Here is a 25,178-nt window from a genome sequence, read left to right on the forward strand (position 1 = left end):
AAGAACAAGCTTGCACCAATAGCCTTGAAGCATCCTTTACACCAACATGTGACCTGCGTTTCCTTACAGATCCTGGAAAAACAAATTCTAAAGAGAGGGAAATGATAAAAGGTCTTTTTTTGAGAGAAAGTTGGCAGCGTTTCCAGAGCAAGCCTTCTAACCAGCAGAATAACAAACGGGGGACCTCTCACACATGACTCTCCTGAATGTTCGGTGGCAGGAGTTCAAGTCATATGCTCCACTACTTTCTTGGAATAATATGGATTTCCTGGACATTGAGGGTGGATTGTAAGCAGGAAGCTGGGTTTCTGCAGTTAATTAGAAAGGGCTGACTCTGCGTGTATGTATTATAGGATTAATCCCAACTAGTAGCAGTATATTTCTGCTGGCTTTTTTTTAGAAAATACTTGAGTTGTCAAGATAAATAGCGTAGCAATTTGAGTAAAGCAGCAAGTGAAACGCAGAAACATTGGACTTTTATTTTTAAGCTTTGTGCTTGTAAAGGTGTGGGGCATTTGTTTGTGTTGGGAAATGAAACACTTGCTGTTCTGTTCATCCATTGTCACCATCAATGGGTGTGACAAGCTAGGTGTTCACCTTTAGGTGCAGAGTAAAACCCCTCTGACCCAAGAAGGATTGTCAAACCTCACCCCATAAGACCCTGGGCATGAAATCTCCTACCCCGTGGTTGAAGCAGAATCCATTATATCTTTTAAAAGGGAGTCAGGCAAACATTTAAAAAAGAGAAATATCAAAGGAATCGTGCATATTGGATGGAGAAAGCAAAGAAATGAAATTAAATGGATAGCTCTTTCAGAGAGCCAACAACAACAAAATTACATTTATAGAGCGCTTTTGACGCCGGGAGGACATCCCAAAGCGCAGACATGATGAGCCAAATGGCCTCCCCCTATGCTGCAAATTCAGTGACTCTGTGACTCACCCCTTTGCCTGTCTCTTTTCCCAATCCCTCTCTCCCTAGGCCAGTCTGTGAGCCTCTTTGTGCATTAAACTATGGTCACTGTTGGTTGGTAAACTTATATCTATGAAACACTGGATTAAGAGAGCCCTATCCTCATTCCATATATGATCCTTACAACTGAAAGAGCAAGGAAATTACCAGCTCACCAAGCTGATAAACTCCATATCTCAGTGGTGAAAGGCAAAGTTCACTATTTTCTATTATCCAGACTAGTTCCTCCAAAGTACTGGATTTACAACAAAAAATGTGTTTTGGGTTTGTCACCATGGGTGAAATTTGTAGCATCTTATAATGTGTTCCATATAAGGATTATCACTTATTGAAAGACCACAAATTACAAGTCTCATGCTTTGCTTGTTAATGCATTACATTTCAAAATGATGTTTAAAGAGTCATGTACTTACTTTATAAAAGGAATAGTGTGAAATTGGATGTATTATTTAGAGTAAAATAGCAGTAACCCTTATTTACAAATTATAGTCTTATCTGCTGGTCATATTATTACCTATGTGTTTTTCCCGGTTAGTAATGATGTTATAATTATTAATAATAGCAATAATAATCTTTGCATTTGATAGAGTGCTTTTCATGTCTTCTAAATGTCTCAAAGTGCTTCACAGTATAAACTGTAAAGTGACTGTATATTTTTGGGCGAAATGGGGTGGCCAATTTGAAGTGACCAATGTTATTGTTTTGCTTGAGGAATTATTATCAGGTGCGTGGAGTGAGGAAACTTTCCCAAGGTTTCGTCTTACCGGGAATTGAACCCAAGTCTCTTGCTTGTGAGGAGAGTGCTCTAACCATTGAGCTACAGGACTCCTAATAATCGTTAATCCTTCAGTGTATCTCATTTTGCCCCAGTGATACACAGTACATTGCCATTTGGTGGACTAACTGAGAATCTTTATTTTCAAACATATTGATCTAGAGTTTAAAAAGATTGCCCCCTGAATTACATTAATTTAGAAAACTAGCATTGATTTCAAGGCTGCAGTCTTATCTCTTGGCTCAGGTGGCAGCTATAAATTTCTTACACTTCAATCTCATGATTTGCATCATCAGAACCTTTTGATTGCATTGCTTCCTTGAGATCAGTCTGTGCTGTCAGTTGTGTTGAGATTGTAATAAAGCCAGAATGATAAATGGCCATTTGGCCCATTAACCTTGTTCTTTCCACTTATCCTACCATGGGATTCACTTCACTTACTCCATCACCTGAGGGAAAGAGCTCCATTGATTTAAAAAAAATCTTACATTTGATGTCCTTGGTACTTATTTTTCACCCATAAACAATAGCCATGAAGTGAATGTCCAGGGATTTGACAAGCTGAATGGTGAGAAGCTATTTTCTCTGGCGAGAGAATTAAGGACTGGAGGCCAATAGCTTTAAACTTGAGGCTAAATAGTATAAAAATGAAATAAGGAGGCATTGTTTCACAAAGAAGGTGGTGAGAGTGTGGAATCCATTCCCCAGAGGCAGTGGAGGCAGAGTCAGTTCAAGTATTTAAAAGGCAAATAGATATATGCTTGATAGATAGGGGTGTCGAGGGATGTGGAGAGGGGAGTGGAATTGATTGCGGATCAGCCATGATCTTGGAAAGTGGTGGAACAGGCGTGATGGGCCAAATGGCCTACTCCTATTCTTATGTTCTTATGTTGGGCAGGACACTGGGAAAAACTCACTTCCATTTTCGGATAATTCCGTAAGATCTTTAATGACTACCTGAACAGTCAGATGGGACCTTAGTTTAATGTCTCATCTGAAGGGTGGCATCTCTGCAGCATTCCCTGGAGTGTCAGCTGTGTTTGTGAGCGCTCCTGATTTGTGGAGTCCTGTAGCTCAGTGGTTAGAGCACTTGCCTTGCAAGCGAGAGACCTGAGTTCAATTCCAGGCAGGGCGAAACCTTGGGCAAGTTTCCTTACTCCACACGCCTAAAAATAAGCCCTTCAAAACAAAACAATAATAAATTGGTCATTTTCAATCCACGACTGTTCGTTGGACACTGCTGTGCACAATTGACTGCCAAGTTTCGCCCACAAATATACAGTTAATTCACTTTACACCATATTCTGTGAAGCGCTTTGAGACATCTAGAAGACGTGAAAAGCGCTATATCAAATGTAAGGATTATTATTGATCCAGTGGGGTCTACTTTGCTGCAGATGATTCTCATTAAAATTCCCATTGACATATAGGAACTCCTCTATAGTAGATTGCATCACCATTTGCAGCTCCCATTAAAAAAATGCCACAATTTAGAGCCTGGTGTCAGAACATTTATGTCATATTGTCCCTGTCTTAGACATGCTCTGCGTTGACCTTGACGTTTCTCCCACTAATAATCACAAAATTCATTCAAAATGTTTTTAGAAGCAGATTGAGTTGCATTGAAGCCATTGAAAGTATTTCACCCATTGACTGTACTTTGTATATTCATCACTTGCATTCCTGAGTGCATGACAGTTGTGCTCTTTTCATCTCTACAGAAGTTGTGAATTGGACAACCTCTCAACCTCTTGTTGCATTCAATTCTGGAAAGCAATTATTAAAAACAGCAGGCTTTCTGTTTCCATCCACCCTTCCCCTACCCCTGCACATATACGTGCATATACAACACAGCTGCAGAGGAACAGATGTGACTGGGAGCTAGAGGCCTCTGGCTGACGCATGTCCATCTATATAGAAGCAATAGAACATGGCTGATTGCCAGCCTCCTGTATTGTAAGTGTGCAATCAAACCTTTATCAACCTGTGTTATTTAATAACTCAGTGGAATGACGCTCAGCCACTTGTCGGCTACGATTCGCTTTTAAAATTGTGGACTGTGTTTTGCTTGACATTTCTAAGTAGGTGTGATTTTAGCAAATAATGTCTTTCTTTCAATTCTAATGCCTCAGAGATTTAAGTTTTTAAAAAAACTCCCGAAATGTGAATTATTATTTCCCAAAGGTAAAGATCAATGGTGTTTTTCTGCAGCAAAACAAAGGAATTGTGACAAAATTGATTTTTTTAAAAAAACTGTATAACAAAATGTTATTGTCTTGCACTGTCTTGTGTTTAAAGTGGTACAATCTACCTTGGTCCCATTAATAATAATCCTTGCATTTGAAATAGCGGCTTATCACCTCTTTGAGACATCTCAAAATGCTTCGCAGAATATACTGTAAAGTGAATTGACTGTATATTTTGTGGGTGAAACCCGGCTCACAGCAGTGTCCCCCAAACAGTCATGGATTGTGTGACCAATTTTTTTTTGAAGGAATTATTACCCCTGGAAGAGTGATCCGCCAATCAACTAATTACTAGGTGAACAGAGGCATTTTGAGTAAAGAAACTTGTCCAACATTTTGCCCTGCCAGAGTCTCGTGTTTGCGAGGCGAGCGCTCTAATTACTGAGCTGCAGGACAGGGGTCATCTGAAGGGTGTCTTCTCTGACAATGCAGCATCTCAGTGGAGCGGATTGATGGCTTTGAACACCCTGAGAGAAGATTACACTGCTCTCACAGTTAACGTTCTGACGGGGAGCCTTGCCTTGCTGTCTCTTTAACTTCAATGAGGCTTGGCTGGTTGTTTAGTGGAAAAGGAATTGCTGCCAGGCAGCCAGCCAGCCAGAGCTCTGTCACCATGCCAGGTGATCTGAAGTTAATTCCCAGATGTCTCACACTATGAACCGACAGTGGAGAGCTTTAAGGTTAAGAACATCTGGATCAATGGAAGGAATAGTGGATGGTTGGCTGAAGCAAATAGTTTGCGATTAGAGGTTTTTCTGAAGGAGTCGTTTTTAATCCCATTTCCTGTAGGTTTGGGTTGGGAAGGAAGTGAGAGTGCTGTGTGTTTTTCTATAGTGAACATTCACCCCACTTCGTTCCAGTCAAAAAAAAGTTTCTCCGGCAGAATTCTGTTTCTGTTCATTTGAAGCCTTGCCCAGGTGACTGCCACTATCAACAACAATACCAACACTTATATATTACCCTTCTTGCTGGGTGGTGTCTCGGAGTCTTGAACTCTCAGAGTGAAAATTCTTCATGTGTGAGGAAACATGATGAAGCATCACAGACGAGCCCATTTCTATACTCTTGCACCTACACACTTTAAAGCAGAGGGAAATTGGACTGGAATCAGGAAACCCTAATTGGTCACTTTCCCTCCGCCCTCGGCAGCATAAATTCCTAAGGCTCAGTTTTAAAGTTCTCAGCTGCTCTCCCACCTGAGATCAGCTAACTCTCCATAGATCAAGGATTATACCTGGGTGCTTACTGGTCTGGATGGATCAGTGCCAGAGTAGACTGGAGCTTTTACCAGTGGGAAGTTTTCTGCAACCCTTGACAAGGTGTCATCTTTCAACAATGGTACTGATCGGACGGAGTCACTGGAGGCCATTGCTGTACTGCAAAAGTGAGAACTCGCAAAGAAAGGTAACAAACTACTTTTCTTGAAGAGACGATGAAAGAGATTGAAGAATTTTGATCTTGTATCTTCAGAGTTTGATGGGATTCGGGAGCAAACAGGAATAGGCTGGTTGGGCTAATGGCCTTTACCTACCAGGTTTATCAAAAGTCAGCTGTGTTTATACTTAATGATGATCAGGTCAATAATCAGAATCATTGACAACCATATCGACATGGATTGAAGCAGGTTTCTTTCACTTATTGTGATGGAGGCTTAACAACAAAGGATGCAAGGATTACAGTTCACTTATTCATCATTGTAATTTCAAAATAATATTTTTTGCATTTGATATAGTGCCTTATCACGTCTTCGAGATGTCTCAAAGCGCTTCACAGGATACATTGTAAAGTGAATTGACTGTATATTTTGTGGGCAAAATGCGGCAGACAATATGGAAGAAATGAGGCTGAAATGTGAGATTCACAAACTAATTTGAGTTGTTAATTGGTTTCCAGCTTCAAATTGCTAGATTGGCAATAAAACAGTGAATTGTGAATCACACAGTGGTAAAGTGTAAAAACAATCTTGTGAGCAAACCACCAGCGGAAAACAACTGGCCTTTTATTCACCAGCCTTTTTTAAGATGTTGTAGGTTTATGATTCGCTGTGTTGCAAATTTTGCTTGAATCTCCCATTTTCAACCTCAATAACATGGCAGTGAGGTGTGGAAGATTACTTTAGATGTCAGCAATAACGATGATGCTAAAAGCAAACACAGAGTCAAGATTTTTACCTGTAGCAATCCTGTTATTTCATAATAGTATAATTATCTCCTGCTCGGAAGCAAACCTGCAACTTGTGCCGGTGCTTTGCCAAGACACATCTTGTTGCACTCATCTAGACATACAGTCATGCACATAATAATAGTCCTTGCATTTGAGACAGCACCTTTCATGTTAGCAGGGCATCCCAAAGTGCTTCACAAATTTATTTAAAGTGTAGTGACTATATTTTGCAGGCAAACAGGTTTGTCAATTTGCGCACAGCAGTGTCCTTCAAATAGCCATAAAGTGAATGACCAATTTTATCCAGGGGATTGTTGGCTAGGACACCAGGAGAAACTTCCTTCTCTTTTCCAATAGTGCTATGGGATCTTTAACGTCCACCTGAACAGACAAACGCTACCTCGGTTTAATGTCTCACCTGAAGAACAGCATCTTTGACAATGCTACAACCCTCACCTCTGCATTGAAGGGTCAGCTGAGACTGGGAGCTTAAAGTTCCAACGTGGGGCTCGAACCCACAATGTTTTGACTCTGAGGCAAGTGCAACCAACTCGGTCAGGCTGACACGTGTTTTCAGGCAGAGGGGTCTAATTTGCAAGTTGTGTAAACCATCATTTAATTAACAACCAATAAAAATGTGTAGCGTGAAGCGTAGGGCAAGGAAGAATTATGGGCTTTTCAGAGGAGGTATGAGGTAATGGTTTGTGGTTTCAAACTGTAAACACTTCACAAACAGACGTCTATGTAAATGTTTACCAGATGAGAAAATAATCTCTTTGTATCTGAATGAATTTGCTATGGGACAGCTAATGTGTAACAGATAAATTGAATTATCGAATGAACCTATTCACCTTTGGACAAATTGACATTTTGAAGTATTCTAAATAATAATCCTTGCATTTGATATTGCGCCTTTCGTGTCTCAAATTGCTTCACAGGATTTACTGTCAAGTGTAGTAACTGTACATTTGTAGACAAACACAGCAGCCAATTTGCGCACAGCAGTGAACTAACAAACAGCCATGAAGTGAATGATCAATTTTACTGGGAGTGACTAATTTTTCTTTTTGAATAGTGCCATTGGATCTTTAATGTGCACCTGACTAGGATCTTTAATCTGCACCTGAATAGGCAGACAGGACCTCATCTTAACTGTGAGCTCAAAGTCCTGACGTAGCCCACAAAGTCCTGACAAAGCCCACAACTTGTTGACTCAGAAATGAAAGTACTAATGAACTGAGCCATCCTGCCATAAATTGACAAGTGTAAGAATACACGTGCTTTTTTTTCCTACTCCTCTCTTGGTGTTCCCTTTTTCAATAGTTTAATTGCATCTGAAGGAAAGGCAAGAATGATCTAGGTTTGGTTTAATGTCTTATTTAAAAGACCCTCACCTGGGACTAAATCTGAGTGACAGCCTAGGCTATGAACTCAAGTGCCAATGTAGGGCTACAAACCAAAATCTTCTGTCCCAAGGCAAAAGCACTACCAACTGATCCAAGCTGACATCTGTACCAATATTCTGGGTTTCATCTGAAATCAGGAGTCCAAGATGGAAGGTCTAATGCATTGAACCTTCAATCTGCAAAATTTAGATGCTTTCTGAGGGAATTCTGACAACATAACTCCTAGCAGGTTTGAGCACAGTAGAATTCATTTTATGTTCTATTTTAAAATGTCAGCATAGTTCCCCAAAGGCCTCATGAGTAAAAGCACCGGCTGACCCAGGACTCAAAGTCAAGGACAGAAATTATGTTCTTCACTCCTGTGGATCTAAACTCCTCAACCTCCCTGGGTTCTTCCTCAGACGCACCGAACCAGTGCGCAACCTAGGTGTCCGGTTCGACCCCCAGCTGTCCTTCCTCCGCCACATCTGGTCCCTGATCAGGACCGCCTTCTTCCACCTCCCCCATATTGCCTGCCTCTGACTGTACCTTACCCCAAATGCAACTGAAATCCTCGTGCATGAATTGTCACCTCCCACTTGGATTACTCAAACGTACTCCTCGCCGATCTCCCCAACTCCACCATTCACAAGATCCAGCTCATTCAAAACTCTGCTGCCCACGTACTGACCCGGACCAAACTCCATACCCATATCTCACCAGTTCTGGCCAGGCTCCACTGGCTCCCCATCACCAAACGGATCGACTTCAAGATCTTCACACTCCCTACCTCCCCGACCTCCTCACACCCCAATCCACCACCCGGGGACTCCGCTCGACTGGCACCAGCCTCCTGCTCGTCCCTCACATTGCCGCCCCACCATTGGAGGTTGTGCTTTCAGCCACTACTCCCCAAAACTCTGGAACACTCTCTCTCCGCCCCGTTACGCTATCTGAGACGCTACCCTGCATGGAGGGCGCTAAATAATTGCAAGCTGTTGTTGTTCAATACTCAGTCTCAATAGAGTGAGCGGGTCACAATCTGGGGGGGAGGTTGGAGCATTACAATTCGCCTCATTGCCTCTCGAGCTAAGAGAGGAGAAAGACAGTCATGATGCGCCCTGCCCCTGCTGGTGAGTGGATGTCGGGTAATGACAAGTGTGGAGATTGGAGGTCGAATAGCCATCAGCTCTCATTGTAAGGCTCACATGTGAATAATAGCTACTTGGATGAGGTACCAGATGGCACCTGTGGAACTGAACCTCAATAGAGTGAACTGTATTTCAATAGTCAAATTGCTTTGAGGGTGTTAAAATACAATGCGGTATGCAGTGCGATGTGCACAGATTGTTGCTCACTGGAGATAAAGAAGCACCACCACAGCTCCTGCGATGTATCATATTTATCGAATCTATGGCAGAGGCAAATTTCAGAGGGTTTGGGGAAAAAAACGGAGCTTTATTACCATTTGCCACCGTGGATTGATCACTCAATCCACGTCTGTTTGTGGGACATTGCTGTGTGCAATTGGCTGCTGCGTTTCACCCACAAAATATACAGTCAATTTACTTTACAGTGTATTCTGTGAAGGATTTGAGACATCTTGAAGACGCGAAGACTATCATATGATTATTATCTCAAAATCTCCATGATTTTAAGAATTAGGAGCAGGAGTAGGCCATTTGGAGGCACTTTTTGAATTTAAAAAGAAGTGTAGATTTTTTAAATGTGTAAATATGATGCCCTTTGTTTCAGAAAGAACAGTTACCATATAGGTGTGTTTCTAATGTGGTCATTCAAGCTAGAAATTCAGGGTATATCGTACATCCACACCAACCCCATCACAGTGCACCTCAGTATCGCATTGTACCATCCACCTGTATATTGGGAGTGTGGTACACATTGAGCTCTGACTGTCCGGCTTCCTACAAAATAATGTTAGCAGCAACCTGACCACTGAGCAAGTGCTCATTTTTATAACGTGCCTCATTATAACACTGGCTCTCGGTTTCTGGACCCAAACAATCACTTGGTCAGCCTGTTGTAGTAGGCAGAAAACCCATGGATTATTGTGGGAATCCATGGAGCGAATGACTTCACAGCTTTTCCGTCACTCTTGTGTATAATTTTTAAATAACATATACTGTAAGGTTGACGGGGAAGGGTTAATAAATTCAGGCTTGCGCTTTGCAGGTGTTTTGGTTGGTGCCGGAAGCCAATGAGCTCCTGGATGCTGCCTGATTTGATCTGAACTGAAGGATTGAAGTCTGTGATTTAATTGTTCAAGGTTTAGCCGTAATCTGCGGTTGATCACCAGGGAAACGATGGTCAGTATATATTATATCTGCTCGAGTGGACAGAACTGTTAAGTATCTCAACTGGTATTAATGGATGTCATCGGTGCTGATGCATTCTAACCAGGCCCCAAAATGGAAATATATTGCTGTGGGCAAGAAACAAGGGAGGGCCTGGAGCGGAAGTCATCAGCGGGTCACGCATCACAAGACCTTAAATTACCCCAGCGGGGCAGTCGATGGCACCCAACGGGGTGTCAAGCACTGGATGCTTCTGTTGCCTGACAGGGCCTGGAACAGAACCGTGATCAGAATCCAATGAAAGACACACAAGTCGGGCCGATTGCAGCATGGGTTTGTGCCTCCTTTACCTTTCTCCCCAGGGAGAGTGTGCGCTCAGTGAGAGAACTCCTCCCTCTCTCCCGCTCCTATTAAGATCAACTACTCCACTCCCCCTCCCCGATATCAATAGTATGGAGCTTGGAATATCTTCCTGCTTTGATTGAGTGCATTATACTGCTCGCTACAAACCACTCAGAACTTGCTTTGGCTGTTGTGTCCCTGCCAATATCAAGGTAGTTTCAAGTTAAACATCTCCCCTCCATCTCTGAAAGGTGTGCTGCAAGTGTACTTTCTGCTCTTAGAAGGAGGGCTGGATTGGGTGAAATGGTAAACAACAACAACTTGGATTTATATAGCGTCCTTCACACGGAGTAGCGTCCCAGAGCGCTTGTCAGCGGTGGAGTCTGACCCCGAGTCAGGGGGAGAGGGAGTGGGGAGGTGATGATCAAAAAAGAAGGTGTTTAGGTGGGATTTGAAAGTGGGGAGGGAGTGGGCAAGGCGGAGGGATTGAGGGAGAGGGGTCCACAGTTTTGGGGCGTAGTGGTTGAAGGAGTGGAGGGGATGAGGGACGAACAGGAGGCTGGAGCCAGCTGAGCGGAGGCACAGGATGGCAAAGTGGTGGGTAAGCAAATCGGATGTAGGGAGGTATGAGGACATGAAGGGATTTGAAAATGAGTGAGAGGATCTTGAAATCGAAAACCTGTACTCCAGTCCAGGGAAACACATGTGTATTTTTTTTAACTGCAATTGTTCCTAAATCTTCATTAACATCCCAACTAAATTGCTGGGTAATGAAACATTAGAAGATGGTATCAAAGGGCTTTCAAATTAAGCTGTAAAGTTACCCTTTTTTTAAAAAAAATGCAGAGATAGGGCTCACATTCTCGGGTGACACTCCAGTGAAGTGCTAAGAGGAGCTGTTGGAGGTGTCGTCCTTCAGATGAGATATTGAATTGAGATTTATCTGTACACAAACCTCCCATGACACTGTTTAAAAAGTTCCTCCCATGGTCCTGGCCAATAATTCCCAGATAAATTGGTAATTCCCTTTATGGCTGTTTGTGGGACATTGATGTGTGTAAATTGGCTGTTACTTTTCCCAACACAGTCACTAACTTTCCAGAAAAACTGAATTTCTTAAACTCTTGATCAACTTGATAAGATGCTTCTTGCATCATGTAATTATACATTGGTTATCAGGAGCACACACTGATGTGTAGTAGAAAATGTATGTTGCATTATGGAAAGTATTTTATTTGAAAAAGTGCTTTATTAGTATTGGTGGAAATCTTTTGTTTCTGATTTTCATCGGATAATATTGACAACTGGTTCAATTCAATCTTCTAATCTAACTCCAGCTAATAACCTGCCCTTGCCTTATCCCCATATCCCTTAATCCCTTTTGCAATAAGAAACATATCTATCTCAGTCTTAAATATGTTCAAGGACTGAGCGTCAACAGCCCTTTGGGGTAGTGAGGTCCATACATTACCCACCCTTTGAGTGAAGAAGTTCTTCCTCAACGCAGTGCGAAAGGGCTGGCCTCTGATTTTAAGGTTGTGACCCCTCCCACTATCTACTCTATCATGCCCTTTGATGATCTTATAGGTTTCTGTAAGATCCCCTCTAATTCTTCTATATTCTAGAGAATATAGGCCCTAATTGGTCAGCCTATCCTCATAACGCATATGATATTAGTAACGTGGAGATGATTATTTTCTGTTTCCCTTATAATGTCCAGTACTGGTGATATGTGTAGACAGTAATTTTCTATCTCCCTGATAGTATGCTGTATTGCTGATATGTATGGATGATCATTTTCTGTCTCCCTGTTGGGGTACAATATTAGTGATGTGTACTGTAGTATTTACAATTCAGAATGTGTGGCTGGAGGAATTACAAGGCTATCGAACTTTAGCTTTTCTCACATGTGCGCAAATTTACATTACTTTACAGTACATCCAGTGAGGCTCTTTGAGAGATTTTGATGACCCGATAAGGCACTTTGTTGAGGGTACACAGCATCGTCAGAACTGCTGTCTATCAAATAAGACAATAAACTGTCTGCATGTGGTTACTGGACTAGATAGTAAGTACTTTGAAGCACTGCAAGATACTTTGATGTGGTAAGTCTCTGGTAGCAAAAATGTAAGGGATAGTATTAGATGTATTTTCATATAAAAGAATATACTTGTGCACTCCAGTGGAGTGGCCTGTAACATAGCATGTGTGAAGCTGGTAGTGGATCCAGGAAATGTTGGGTCTTCATTGGGGTGGGGAAGAGGAGGAGGAGGAAAGCTGAGTCAGCAAGCAATGTAATATAAAATGCCTCTTTAAGTCTTTCATTTACCCCTATTCTCTCTTTGCAGGAATTCCCTTTCCCAAGAACTTTCTGCAGATCTGCAAGAAGATTCTCTGTCGACTCTTTCGAGTCTTTGTTCACGTTTACATTCACCACTTTGATCGGATCAGCACCATGGGAGCAGAGGCACACGTCAACACCTGTTATAAGCACTTTTATTACTTTGTAACAGAGTTTAACCTGGTAGACCGCAAGGAATTAGAACCATTGGTATGTATCTGAACAAAACCCACTCTCTTTAACACGTCGCATATTCTCTGCCATTCTTTTATCCTGCAATCAGTTAGCTGCCACACAACATAAGAATTAGGAGCAGGAGTAGGCCATTCGGCCTCTCGAGCCTGCCCTGCAATGCTTCCATCACCCTTTCAGGCAATTCATTCCAGATCCGAACTGTGTGAAAAATTTCTTCTCACCTCCACTCTGTTTCTTTTAACAACTATTTTAAATCAGTGTCCTTGGGTTACCGACCTACCCACCAGTGGAAATAGTTTCTCCTTGTTCACCCTATCAAAACCCCTCATAATTTTGAAAACTTCTATTAAGTTTCCTCTTAATTTTGGTGTATTGTTTGACCCTCAACTATCCTTTCTACCCCGCATCTGTGCCATGACCCGCTCTGCCTACCTCCATCTCCGCAACCTCGCCCAGCTCCGCCACTGTCTCACACCACATGCCGCCGAAAGCTTCATACACGCTTTCATAACATCCAGGCTCGACTATGCAAATTCCTTGCTTGTCGGCCTCCCCAACTCCTCCCCCATAGACTGCAGATCATCCAGAACTCTGCAGCCTGTGTCCTCTCCCGTACCAGGTTCCGCAACCCTATCACCCTCATCTTCGCCCGACTCCGCTGGCTTCCCATCACATAGAGGAGAGTTCAAGATCCTGGCCCTCACCTTCAAAGACCTCCATGGCCCTGCTCCCCCTTATCTCTGCAAATTCCTAACCCCCTCCCTCTGCTCAGTGGGCTCTGGCCTCCTTCACGTCCGCCGCCTCACCCACCCCACCATTGTTGATGCCACTCTGCCCCCACCCTCTGGAACTCCATCCCGCAGTCCCTCCGCCTCGTGCCCTCCCTTGCTTCCTTCAAGACCCAGCTCAAAAACCTCCTCTTCGACCATCCTTTGGAATATCCTGCTTGCCCCTCTGCCCTCCACCCTCCCCAATTCTTTCTCCCAGAATGCAAAATGCATGTAATAATACCAATGAGAATTGTTACACTATGAATGATATATAACAACATATATATATATATATACACTCACACATACTTTTATATCTCCATAGATGAGACAAATTGTTCTTGCTCAGATTACCGTTCATTTACAGTAAAACTCCTGTGAACGATTTGAGACATTTTCCCAGTGTGAAAGGCGATATATCAAATGCCAGGATTATTATTATTAACCTCTGTGCTATCATTTGGTGGATTGTTGAGTTATAAGTGGCTTTTAGCATTGTTATACTGAGCAGTGTAGCCAGTATTCCTAGTGTTTGTGATAAAGTCCTGTCTGCAGTGTGAGATATTTAAACAGTGGGGTCTAAGTTGTGCAAAATAACAAAAGCATTCATACCAGTGAATCCCTTTGCGTCCTGGTTGACCCTCCATCCTCCATTCCAACTTCTGTGAAGTCAGTGTCCTTGTGGTGTAACAGAGGGTCTTGTTACAAATCCTTCAGTGACTATCAATAACAAGATATACAACGCCTTTCATGTCAGGATGACCTCCCAATGCTCTGGGCAGTCGAGGATTTGCATCAGAGCTGGGGTTTGGGATCAGGAGGGTTGAAGGGCGGGGGTAGGAGTATGACTCTTGTAATGTACAAAACTTGCATTTATAAAGCACCCCTCACGCATGATACCTTGTAAGTGGTGCTGGGTCTTTTGATCTGAAAATCATATTATTAGCACTCCTCAAAATACTTTTAAAAATATTCCCTACCCACTTCCTGGAACAATGGTTGAGACCAGGGAAACTCTGATTCAAAACCCTATAAATGACGTTTCAACACCACTGAACGGAAAACTAATTCAGTAAAGTTGGTTTCCTGTTAACAAAAAAACCCAAAAGATTTGCCTCAATCACAGAAGATCAGTAGTAGCTGTGGGGACTGAAATGGTCAGCAGGCAGCCTTGGGAGCAGCATGCTGAGTTGTTGTCTGAATAAGAGAAATATCTAATTTAACTTCATAAATGGAAACTCACATCCAGTCCACCATAATAGACCTATTTGACAGGCGTATGCACACTGACGTAAAGTAAGGGATGAAGCTTGCAGGGATCAAGAATACATTAACACAAGGAACACGTTATGAAATGCCGCTAACTTTCTCCCCTGTGATATTCATTCAGTTGCTTAATGTCCACTACATGCTGTGTTGCTTGACAACAACTCGAGACTGAATTCTAGCCAGAGGTTTATGGAATCATTGGATTCCTTATAAATAAGTGAGTTACCAAGGAATGCAGCTGTGAAGACATTTTCTATACACTGTGGTTAAAAAANTAGATACTGACAACATTTTTGTACCACAGCCGATTTATTCATTCATTCAGAGATTCAATCTAAACAAAACTACAGAAAATGCTGAAACCCAAACCAACTTGGGATGGATGATTCGTGTCTTCATTCATTAGTGAGTTGACTGCAGTGTGCTGACCAGCTGGATGGCCAAGGTTTGGGACTAGATGAAGAAATCTGTACAATCATTGCACAGGTTCAAATTGTTATAGTATCAGGAGTTTTCAATCAGTGATTTCCAAGCAGTTGATAAACTGTTCGATACACAGAACTTTTACTTGGGTTGTCCATAGTGGCACATACCCATTGGGCCGAATGATCTCCTTTTGTGTGAAAATTTCTAGGTTTTATTCCCAACAATATAATATGGTTGCTTTCTCCCCTCCTCTTACCCCTCCTCGACCCCCCCCACATACAGATAATTTGAGTCTTCACCAAGTTATAAAACACTATTTCCACTATTATGTGCCACCCTATGGTGCCTTGGTTTAATGTCTCATCTGAAGTACGGCAGCTCCGTCAATGCTAAGATGAAGCTTGCTTCATCCAGTTTCAGGCCAAGAGATTTTGCAGGGCTCGGTTTACAGCTTTTATACCATCCAGGCTCTGCCCCCACCCTGCTCCTCAGGTAACAGTGAAATACCTTTTTGGAGTGAATTCATTGCCTAGCACAGGGCTGGCCAAGCTAGGACCTGTGAGCCAGTTCCAACACTTTGATAGGAGATGAGATCACCACAAAGACTGTTTGGCCAGCACTGACTGCTGCATTTTGCCCTCAAAATACACTTTACAGTATATCCTGTGAAGCGCTTGAGACATCTCGTTGACATGCTAAAGCGCTATATCAAATGCAAGGATTATTATTATGCCAAACATTCGCACCAGTATAGGTATGTCCATGTTCAATTAGTAGTGTGTTTCCAGGTTTTTTTGATTGAATATTTCTTGATTTGTGCCATAAATCAAGGAATATTCAATCAAGAACATTTAGTTTTAAATTTGTTACAATGATTTGCATTTATAAAGCAGCTTTCATGTTAAAAGCAGATGCCTTTCAAAGCACTTTACAAAAATAAAATGGATTAGCAGTGAAGTGAATGTTATACAAGTAAGCACAACAACTAATCTAAGCAAAGTCTCATAAACCACAGTGCAGCCAATTATATTTGGGGATGCATTTGGATTAGGAGGGCATATAAACCTTAATAACAGGAAGGAAGATTTCATTCCTTTGAAATAACAACGTTTACATTCATCAAGATCACAAGGCAGAACCTACTCCACAGAGAGTTATGCTGCTACATAAACAGGAACTTCAGACTGTTAGGGCAATTAAAGGCATCACTAAGTCTAAAAGAAGATTGTGAAGGATTAATCTGCCTCTAAAGACACCTTGCTAACAAATTGTGGTGCAAGAGACCACAGGAGAGATTTGGACAGGGTAGGCCCTTCAGTCCAGTTGAAATCATCCGTGCAGAATACCCATCCTAACATCTTCTCATTCCACAGTCATGCTGTCTTTTGAATAGGTCCAGTGACCTGATGGCTATCACTCTTCCTGGTAATTGGTTATGGGCAATGATGGACTGGCTCCCTGAAAGGACTTTGGATTTTCATGGAGAAAGGAGGGCGTTGACTCTTGAGGTGCCAGTGTCAAAAAGCATAAAACAACACGCAAAGGTCCTCTCATATCAGTATCATCCGAACCCTGGCACAGAAGGCATAGGTCACCAAGGGCTTGGGTTGAGGGAAGCTGGCCGGATAGACGACAGTCTATTACTAGTACACTAACCATCATATTGGCAGTCGCTCTGGTCTCCTCCAGGCTCCCCGGGTCTCCCACCATGTGGCAAGTCACGGTGTGAAATGCACTTGCTCAAGGAGAAAAGTAGCTGCTCCTGTGCTGGGTGGAAGAGCCCTAATGGCGCTCGTGCAATATTTCTCGATTTCCCAAATAGCCAGTCCACTCCTGAATCCAACAGTTGATTAGCCTTTGTGTAAAGGGTACTTTCTGATACTTTTGGCCTCAACAACCCAGAAACAGTGACCTTAGGATGCCTGAAAATACAGTCATTATATTTTGCAGTAACTCCTGTGAAACGCTTTTGAGTTGTTTCAAAACAACTGTAGCCCTGAGTCCTGTAGCTCAGTGGTTAGAGCACTCGCCTTGCAAGCGAGACACCTGGGTTCAACTCCAGGCAGAAACCTTGGGCAAGTTTCCTTACTCCACACGCCTAATAATAATCCCTCCAAAACAAAACAATAATAAATTGGTTATTTTCAATCCACGACTGTTTGTGGTACACTGCCGTGCACAATTGGCTGCCGCATTTCACCCACAAATATACAGTCAATTCACTTTACAGCATATTCTGTGAAGCGCTTTGGGATGTCTAGAAGACGTGAAAAGCGCTATATCAAATGCAAGGATTATTATTATTAACATAATGCGCTGTAAAACGTATGGAGTCCTGTAGCTTAGTGGTTAGAGCACTCGCTCGCAAACAAGAGGACCTGGAGTTTGTTTCCTGGGCAGGGCAAAACCTGAGGCAAATTTCCTTACTCCACATGCCTCAGTTTACCTAGCAGTAAATAGGAACCTGGTTGTTAGTTGATTGGTAGACCGCTTTTCCAGGGGGCAAAAATCCCTTTTTAAAAAAATTTGGTCACTCAATGCATGACTGTTTGGGAAACACTGCTGTGTGCAATTGGCAATTATTAAAATGCAATTGATATTATTATAGTATCTGAAGGTGTGTGATATCATGGCATACCCCCTTCCCATGTCCTTTGTCACTTTTGCTTTTTCCCTACACCATTTCACATTAAATCCACCTTGCTCAGCATTGCTGTTGCATGGCTGTTAATTAAAAACGGCGACACGTTTTTAGGAGAGAGAAAAACGTATAAACACCCTGTGAGCCGCCGGACAGTAATTCAGTCCCATAGTTCTGTTGACCATGTTTACCACAGGAGCTTTGCTCTTTGTAATTTATGACATGATCAGAACTGCTCGATTGAATTACTGACCTGTAACTCATTTCCAGTTTCCTGCTATCATATCCCTCGAGTCCTGTGTCATAAAATCATTCATGTCCGTTGACGCACGGTTTGATGTAATTGAATTCCTTATTTCAATTACCACCTTGCAATTCACTCAGGATGATCCATTACACCCAATTTCATTCTTAAAATATCTATAAACCGTATAATGTTTTCCTTGTGCAATTTTAGAATGTAAATTTTAGACTATGCGTTGAATTGCTTTTATATAAAAGACCCACATTAAAACTGCCTGCAGTTTTCTTTAAAGAGAAACAAAATACATTAATTCCTAAATTTGTATCATTCGAACAACCAACTTCTGATGCTCAAAATCAGAAAGACAGTAAACAATGAGATTTAATCTGCAGTGATTTTTAATGGGACTTCTTAATAAGGAATGTGAGTGTCCAGTAACCAGAGGGCAAATAATACTCATCATACTGACCCTCAGGAACTTGGTTTCTAAAATACTTCACATTGGAGTGAAGTTCCTGGGAGTCACTGGATACCTTTCAGGCTCTGTGTCCAACCTATATGTCTTACCCATTAGGTAAGCAGGGTGTGTCTCCCGGGGAAAGAATACTCCATAGTCGACAATTAGAAAGCAATACTTAATGCAGTTCTCAGTGTGGTTTGTAGACATGTAAGCATCAAAGCATAATGAGTTTTTTGCATAGTTACCTCCCCCCTCCAATTAGTTTTATTAGTAAAGCTAATTAGAAATCACTACGTATTAGACCCTAAATGTAAATATTTAGTAACATTTTGTAATAGTTCCATTCTACATACGAATGGTGCTAATGAGCAAAATGGGTCTGAGACCACAGAAGTAAATGTTGTGAAGCACTCTGTGGCTACTCCCTCTTCTCACTGGTGGGGGCTGGAGGGGGAAGGCTGTGAGAGCTGGGATGTGTGAGTTTGCCCCTAGCTTTAAGCCGAGAGGAATATGTTTACAGCATCATTTTATTGCTCTAAGTAATAAATGCAGCAGAGCTGCCAGACCTTAATACCAGCTTATAACTTATAGGGCGCTATATAAATACAAGTTGTTGTTGTTTTATCACTGTCTTTGCTCTGGAGGTAACAACCCAGCTAAGGCATAATGGTGTTTAACTTGCAGTTGAATTTTATAGTGTACCAATTAGGAATTGTGGATCAGACTCTATGGCTTGATTGGCCTCTTCCTGTTTTCCTATTCTTCAGATGAGATGTTAAACCAAGGTCCTATCCCCTGTTCAGGTAGACCATAAAGCTCCCATGCCATAAAGCTCCACAACAAAAACAATATTCAATCCACGACTGTTTGTGGGACTCTGCTGTGCGCAATTGGCTGCCGCGTTTCGTCCACAAATATACAGTCAATTCACTTTACAGCATATTCTGTGAATCGCTTTGAGACGTTGAGAAGACGTGAAAAGCGCTATATCAAATGCAAGTATTATTATTATTATTATGTCACTAATCAAAAAGAGAAGGGATTTTCTCCTGGTGTCCTGGCCAACAATCCCCCAGATAAAGTTGATCATTTATTTTATGGCTGTTTGGAATATTGTGGGATATACAAGGAAGTGGGATAGAACAGTGTCGGATGGGTGGGGGGGGGGGGGGGGGAGAACACGGTGTCGAACTCTACAGTTCATATCGAGACCAACAGCAGGTTTGACCGTTTCAAGCACTGTAGTCTTTCTGCAGATTTCAGGAAAGTGTGTCTCTGAATTCAACAAGACCCACTTATGAACCAAATGGCAGATCTGAAGAGCATATCTGTGGAAAGGCAGCTGGCTAACTCTCTTGAAGCACTGACAGACTTTCTAATGAGGCAACGTATGTTTCAATTTCAAACAAAAAACATTTGGGTTGTTTTTCAAAGTATGAACTGTTTGGAGTGCTGCATATCCTTTCAATCTTTTAATTGGACACCAACTTTGTGGGAATGGAGTGGAGTCCTGTAGCTTAGTGGTTAGAGCACTCGCCTCCAAGTGAGAGGACCTGGATTTGATTCCCAGGCAGGGTGAAACCTTAGCAATTTACCTTACTCCATATTCCTCTGTTTACCTAGCAGTAAGTAGGAACCCAGTTGTTGGTCGATTGGCGGATTGCTTTTCAAGGGAATAATCCCTTAATAAAATAATAATAATTTAGTCATTCAATCCATTACTGTTTGTAGGAGACTGCAGTATACAATTGGCTGCCTCAATTTGCCCACAAAATATAGTCACTACAATTTACAGTATATTCTGTGAAACACTTTGACATGTCTCAATGACGTGATAAGACGCTACATCAAATGCAAGGATTATTATTAAATGGCTTCACTTTCCATTGGTTTGCAAACAGATTGTATAATTTGTGGGTGACTTCATTGTTTTTATCCTGATTTATTGGTCTCTGGCACCTCAATGAAGTAACGTTTCCCATTCTGTTTTTCTCAAAGTTGGTGAACCTTTTAAAAACGAATTCAACAATTGCTGCCAAAATTGATTTTCTGCAAATATCAATGTAGAATCTAACAACAGAGTTTTTATAGCACATTATCCTATTAAAACATCTCACAAAAGGCTTCCCAAGTAAGTGCTGACAGGTTTTGCTGAAATTGTCCAAGCAAATGTAGCAGCCAGCAAGGTTCCTACAGACAGCCATGAAGTGAATGATCAATTTATCTGGAGAATTGTTGGCTTGGACACAGGCAGCATCTTCCTTCCCTTCGAATAGTGCCATGACATTTTTGGCATCCACCTGATTGTGCAGATGGGACCTTGGTTTAATATCTCATTGGAAGGATGGCACCTCCAATAATGAAGTGCACCCACAGCACTGCATGGGAGTATCAGCCTGCACTGAAAACCAAGTGAAGGGTTTGAACCCACAATCTTTGGACTCAACAGCATCAACCGTTAACCCACCAAAGCTGTCAATTAAAAAGACAAAGAGAAACTGGGTCTGCATTAAGTTTGGAACCGTATTCCTCTGACGTAAGACTGCAGTTCAACTTCAAGGTTTGGAAGCTCTATTTGATTCAGTCTGTAGTGGGTATAATTTTCTCTTTTGGCTGTTCTTCTCTGCAATTACATCAATCAGATCTTACCCATCAAAGAAGTGATGGAATTTCTCAGTGAACAGGTGTGTGTTTTACGTGCATTTTGGCTTTTGAGGCACTAAGAACAGATGTAACCCAAGATTATAGTTTTCAGCATGTTACAAGACATTGTATTGCAGAGCATACAAAGCAACAATAAAGAAAGACTTGGAAGTTTCCCAATGGATGTTTCTTAAACTGGGGCAACACAGAATAATGCCCTTGGTAATTAAACCTGTTAAACAAATTCATGACATCTCCGCAGAGGCTTTGTGTCCAGCATTATATGGGAGGAGACTGTGATTTGAAAGGTCCCAGTTACCCATCCCTTTATTTGTTGCTGCAACTGTGGTCAGATAATGCTCTAGTGCTGCGTTCTTTATTCTCTCATCTCATCCTTTGCAAGTTCTTTTATCCCTCCACCTTGTATCAGTTAGATTCGGGGCTGAGGCAAGTTAGTTTTAAGGAACACTTTGTTCCTAATCTGTTTCACGATATAGTTTCATAACCTTTGGCACAGTCACTCCCGAGGATATGGTTTGGACAAAACCTTTGAGCACTCATTAACTTCATTTGTCTGACTTTGCAAGCCAAGCATCAAAACTAATGGACTACCGCTTGAGAGGATCATGATCTCACAGTCCGTGGCTCTTTAAACAAAGAGTTGAAGAATTATGACAAAAGTCTTATCTGAATTCTGAATTCCACTTATGTAGAAAATCTATGCAGCCAAATTGTAGTGTTCAGGTTGCAAACAAATGCAAATCACTTCTTAGGCATAAGGCAAAGATACTAAACGCCCCCACAATCCCAGAAATATATTTCTTACAGAAAGTCAAATTAACCTAGTGGTTTGTCATTTTTTTTCCTTTGGAAAGACCAGAGCAGATGTAACGTAGACAAGTCGATAACGATTTGTATTGATGTAACACCTTTCACTTTGGGAGATTGGCCAAAGGACTTTACAATGACTTGAATCGGAGCCCAAGCTGGGACAGCGAAGAAGCTTGAAAACATTGTCAAAGGGGTTTTCGTGGTGCATTTGAAAACAGAGGAAAAGGGAGAGATGAAGCGATTTCAGGAAAGAATTTTAGAAAATACAGAAAGCTGATTTAATATCTGCATCACTTTAGGAGATACCAGTATGGGCAACAATACAATTGACAACAAATATCTTGTAGAATTTGCAAAGAAACAAAAAAAATTTTGCTGAACATTTTCCCTGGGAAGACTGCTGCTTTCATCAAATGAAATCGCATTAATTGCAATATCCAAACACAAATATTAATTATTTAAAATTCTGTACACAGCCACATGGTCTGTTGAACTTATCTTTATTCAGTACCTTAACAAAAATCACAAATGCATTTTTAAAAAAGGGAAGAAAAATTGTGTTGTGAAAAATATTGGAGATGGTTTTAGCTCCACCCACTGGCACGCTCTGGAGGTGCACAAGTGTAATTTTCATACAGCCTCTGCCTAAGGCTGCTTCTGCCAAACAAACTTCATGACACCCTGCACAACATTATACATCCTCTACATATCACAGTAGCTTCCCTCCTCCAAAAAGGGCTGATACAAGAGGGCTGATAGGGTGGGGAATGGTATCCCTCGAAGTGCCAAATAGATCCAATTCATCACTCAATCAAATCAGGGTGCCCCTGCCATCAAGGATGATGCTCCTTACCCATGTGAATAAGATTTCAGGTAGTAAAATATGTTCCTGCAAACACTGCATAACCAATATGTAAGCCAATTCATAAATTGAACCAACTATAGGACACCCGACTGCTATTTCATCAAAGTGGATAGGCTCTATTTATGTCAGATAAAGTGGATGCCCACAGAACTATCAACTTGGCGCATTGACTCACTGCGCTACCTGTGCATTGCAGAGTGCAGCTACAGCACGTTAGAGCTACAGCAGATTAGGTCTCGGAATAGTGGAATACAGGCCATAGCGGTGCAGTGAGGAGACACCATGTAGAGACCAGCGACTTCCCCACAGAAAGAAGATTGAATCACTCGACTCTTCTATGTGCAAATTGGCAGTGGTCCTGTTCAGCTGGGAAAAGTGAGTAGCACAGGAGGCTACAGAGAGGGAGAAGAATGTCTTCAAAATAATGTAAAAGAAAGAAGAAAGGCTTCCATTAACCTGGTAAACAGACTATGTCCTGCATCTAGTGGATGCACTTCACTGGAACGCATTGATCCAGCTCAGCGTAGCCATGGCCCATCCACTTGGATGAAATGCCAATCTCCGAGCATTCACAGAGGAGCCTTTGCCCTGGTGACGATCTACAGGATGTCCACAAAGTCTTGTTACTTTTTTTCTCCGCTCTCTCTGTGCACTGAACCACCAACTGAAACATGTGGAAGAATAATGACAATTGTATTTAAAACTAATTAATTGTATTCAGTATAAGTGCTTAACTGTATTTAGACATCCAGAGGATCAGCGTGAATGCCATCATTTTCATGGCAGATAATAATCTTTCGCCATGTTCGGTGCAACATCTTCCACAACATGGATAGAGTGACGAGGTGAAATGCATGTTTCACGACTTGTTTCATCTCCTCCATAGTCTCATATCTCATAGCTATTTTGTAATGAGGTAAGAGGATTTTATGGACACCCTGTAGAAAGGAAGAAGGAAGAAGCATAGAACTCCACAATCTACTAGGAAGTGATTTGAACCATGGTGTTAATATCAGTGAAAAAGCAAGTGATTAAATCATTTCATATCCAGGATTGTTCAAAACATACGAGTAAACATGAGCTCTAGCCCTGTATCGTTTAGATAAAAAAATAATCTTAACTATTGGGATTGAACAGTCCAGAAATGTGACAAAATAACTGTGACAGGCCAGGCTATTAACATGATGCCTGTAGACGGTACACTTCTGCACAATCATTCCCCCAAACTAGATGTGAGGGCAAAGCACTACACCTAGTGGGAATTCCTGTCAGTTAGTCCTGTCGGTGTAGGTTTACTATAAGATAAATCTTGGTTGATCACAGCCCGCACAGCTTATTGTGTCATTACTCTCCAATTTGCGAGGCGAGTATTGGGAACCGCAGCAATCGTTATTTTCAGAAAATTTATTTGGTTGCCACGGTGACCGTGGTTGTATTATATTACTGTACAGCTAAATGCTGAGATAGCTCGATTGTAAAGTGCCACAAGTTATTCACCTGACAGACTCTTTAATTTACAGTACATCAGTCTTCCACAGTTCGTTAACTCCCAAGATGTTCCAGTCACAGCAGGAAGCCTTGGTTAGCTTGAAGCTGGGAAGATACAAACTTTCAAAAAACTAACATACTCTCTTTCTCCCCTGTCTGTGTACAGAAAGAGATGACAGCACGAATATGCCACTGAAGTACTGCTCCACAAAAGAAGATGTTACGAATAGTCCAGTTACCTGCAGACTCTATTGAGTACCCGCACGCAGCAAATATATCTGCTCTCTGCTCGTCTCCATGACCCCACAATCGAGAGGGTCAAAGACAGAATTTTGTTCAGTGACGGCCGCCAATAAGTATTTCTTCTGCGTTTCACTGGTCGTAAATGTGAACATTAAGCAGCACAAATATTACAAAAAAAATTGTCTATATTTACATGATTCATCTCTTTTTGATTAAGCAAGGTCCAAGATAGAGACTAAGAGAAGTGTCTGAAAACAGCTTTGTACCTTTCTGACTGAGGTGCAATCAAGCTCTGAAATACAACAAGAACAATAACTTGCATTTATATAGCGCCCTTTGCGCTGGACAGCGTCTTGGAGCGCTTATTGTTCATTCTGAAGAACTCTGAGGCGGAAAATCCAGCCTCAAAGTCCCATTTTGATCCAGTTCTGCACCTTTTCATTCTCAATTTCCATTCCACTGGATCCAATTGTCTTTTTTTTAAGTTGTGATCACATCTATTTTTTGGTTGCAAATCCCTAGCTTCATTATACTCTTGCACTTGCCTTAAATGAACAACAGGC

General features: G+C 41.7%; 1 protein-coding gene across 1 annotated transcript in view; it reads left to right on the forward strand.

The window, feature by feature from the left end:
• LOC103178072 (MOB kinase activator 3B) overlaps positions 1-24,841 on the forward strand; it is a 77,674-nt gene extending 52,833 nt beyond the window's left edge. Inside the window, exons 4-5 of the mRNA XM_007892579.2 lie at positions 12,548-12,750; positions 24,539-24,841. Of these exons, the coding sequence (XP_007890770.1) occupies positions 12,548-12,750; positions 24,539-24,568 (233 nt within the window). The 3' untranslated portion in view covers positions 24,569-24,841. The remainder of the gene's footprint in view (positions 1-12,547; positions 12,751-24,538) is intronic.
• Positions 24,842-25,178: the final 337 nt, after the last annotated feature.

The sequence above is a fragment of the Callorhinchus milii genome, unplaced genomic scaffold (genome assembly GCF_018977255.1).
Source record: "Callorhinchus milii isolate IMCB2004 unplaced genomic scaffold, IMCB_Cmil_1.0 Scaffold1, whole genome shotgun sequence".
NCBI classification, from domain to species: domain Eukaryota; kingdom Metazoa; phylum Chordata; class Chondrichthyes; order Chimaeriformes; family Callorhinchidae; genus Callorhinchus; species Callorhinchus milii.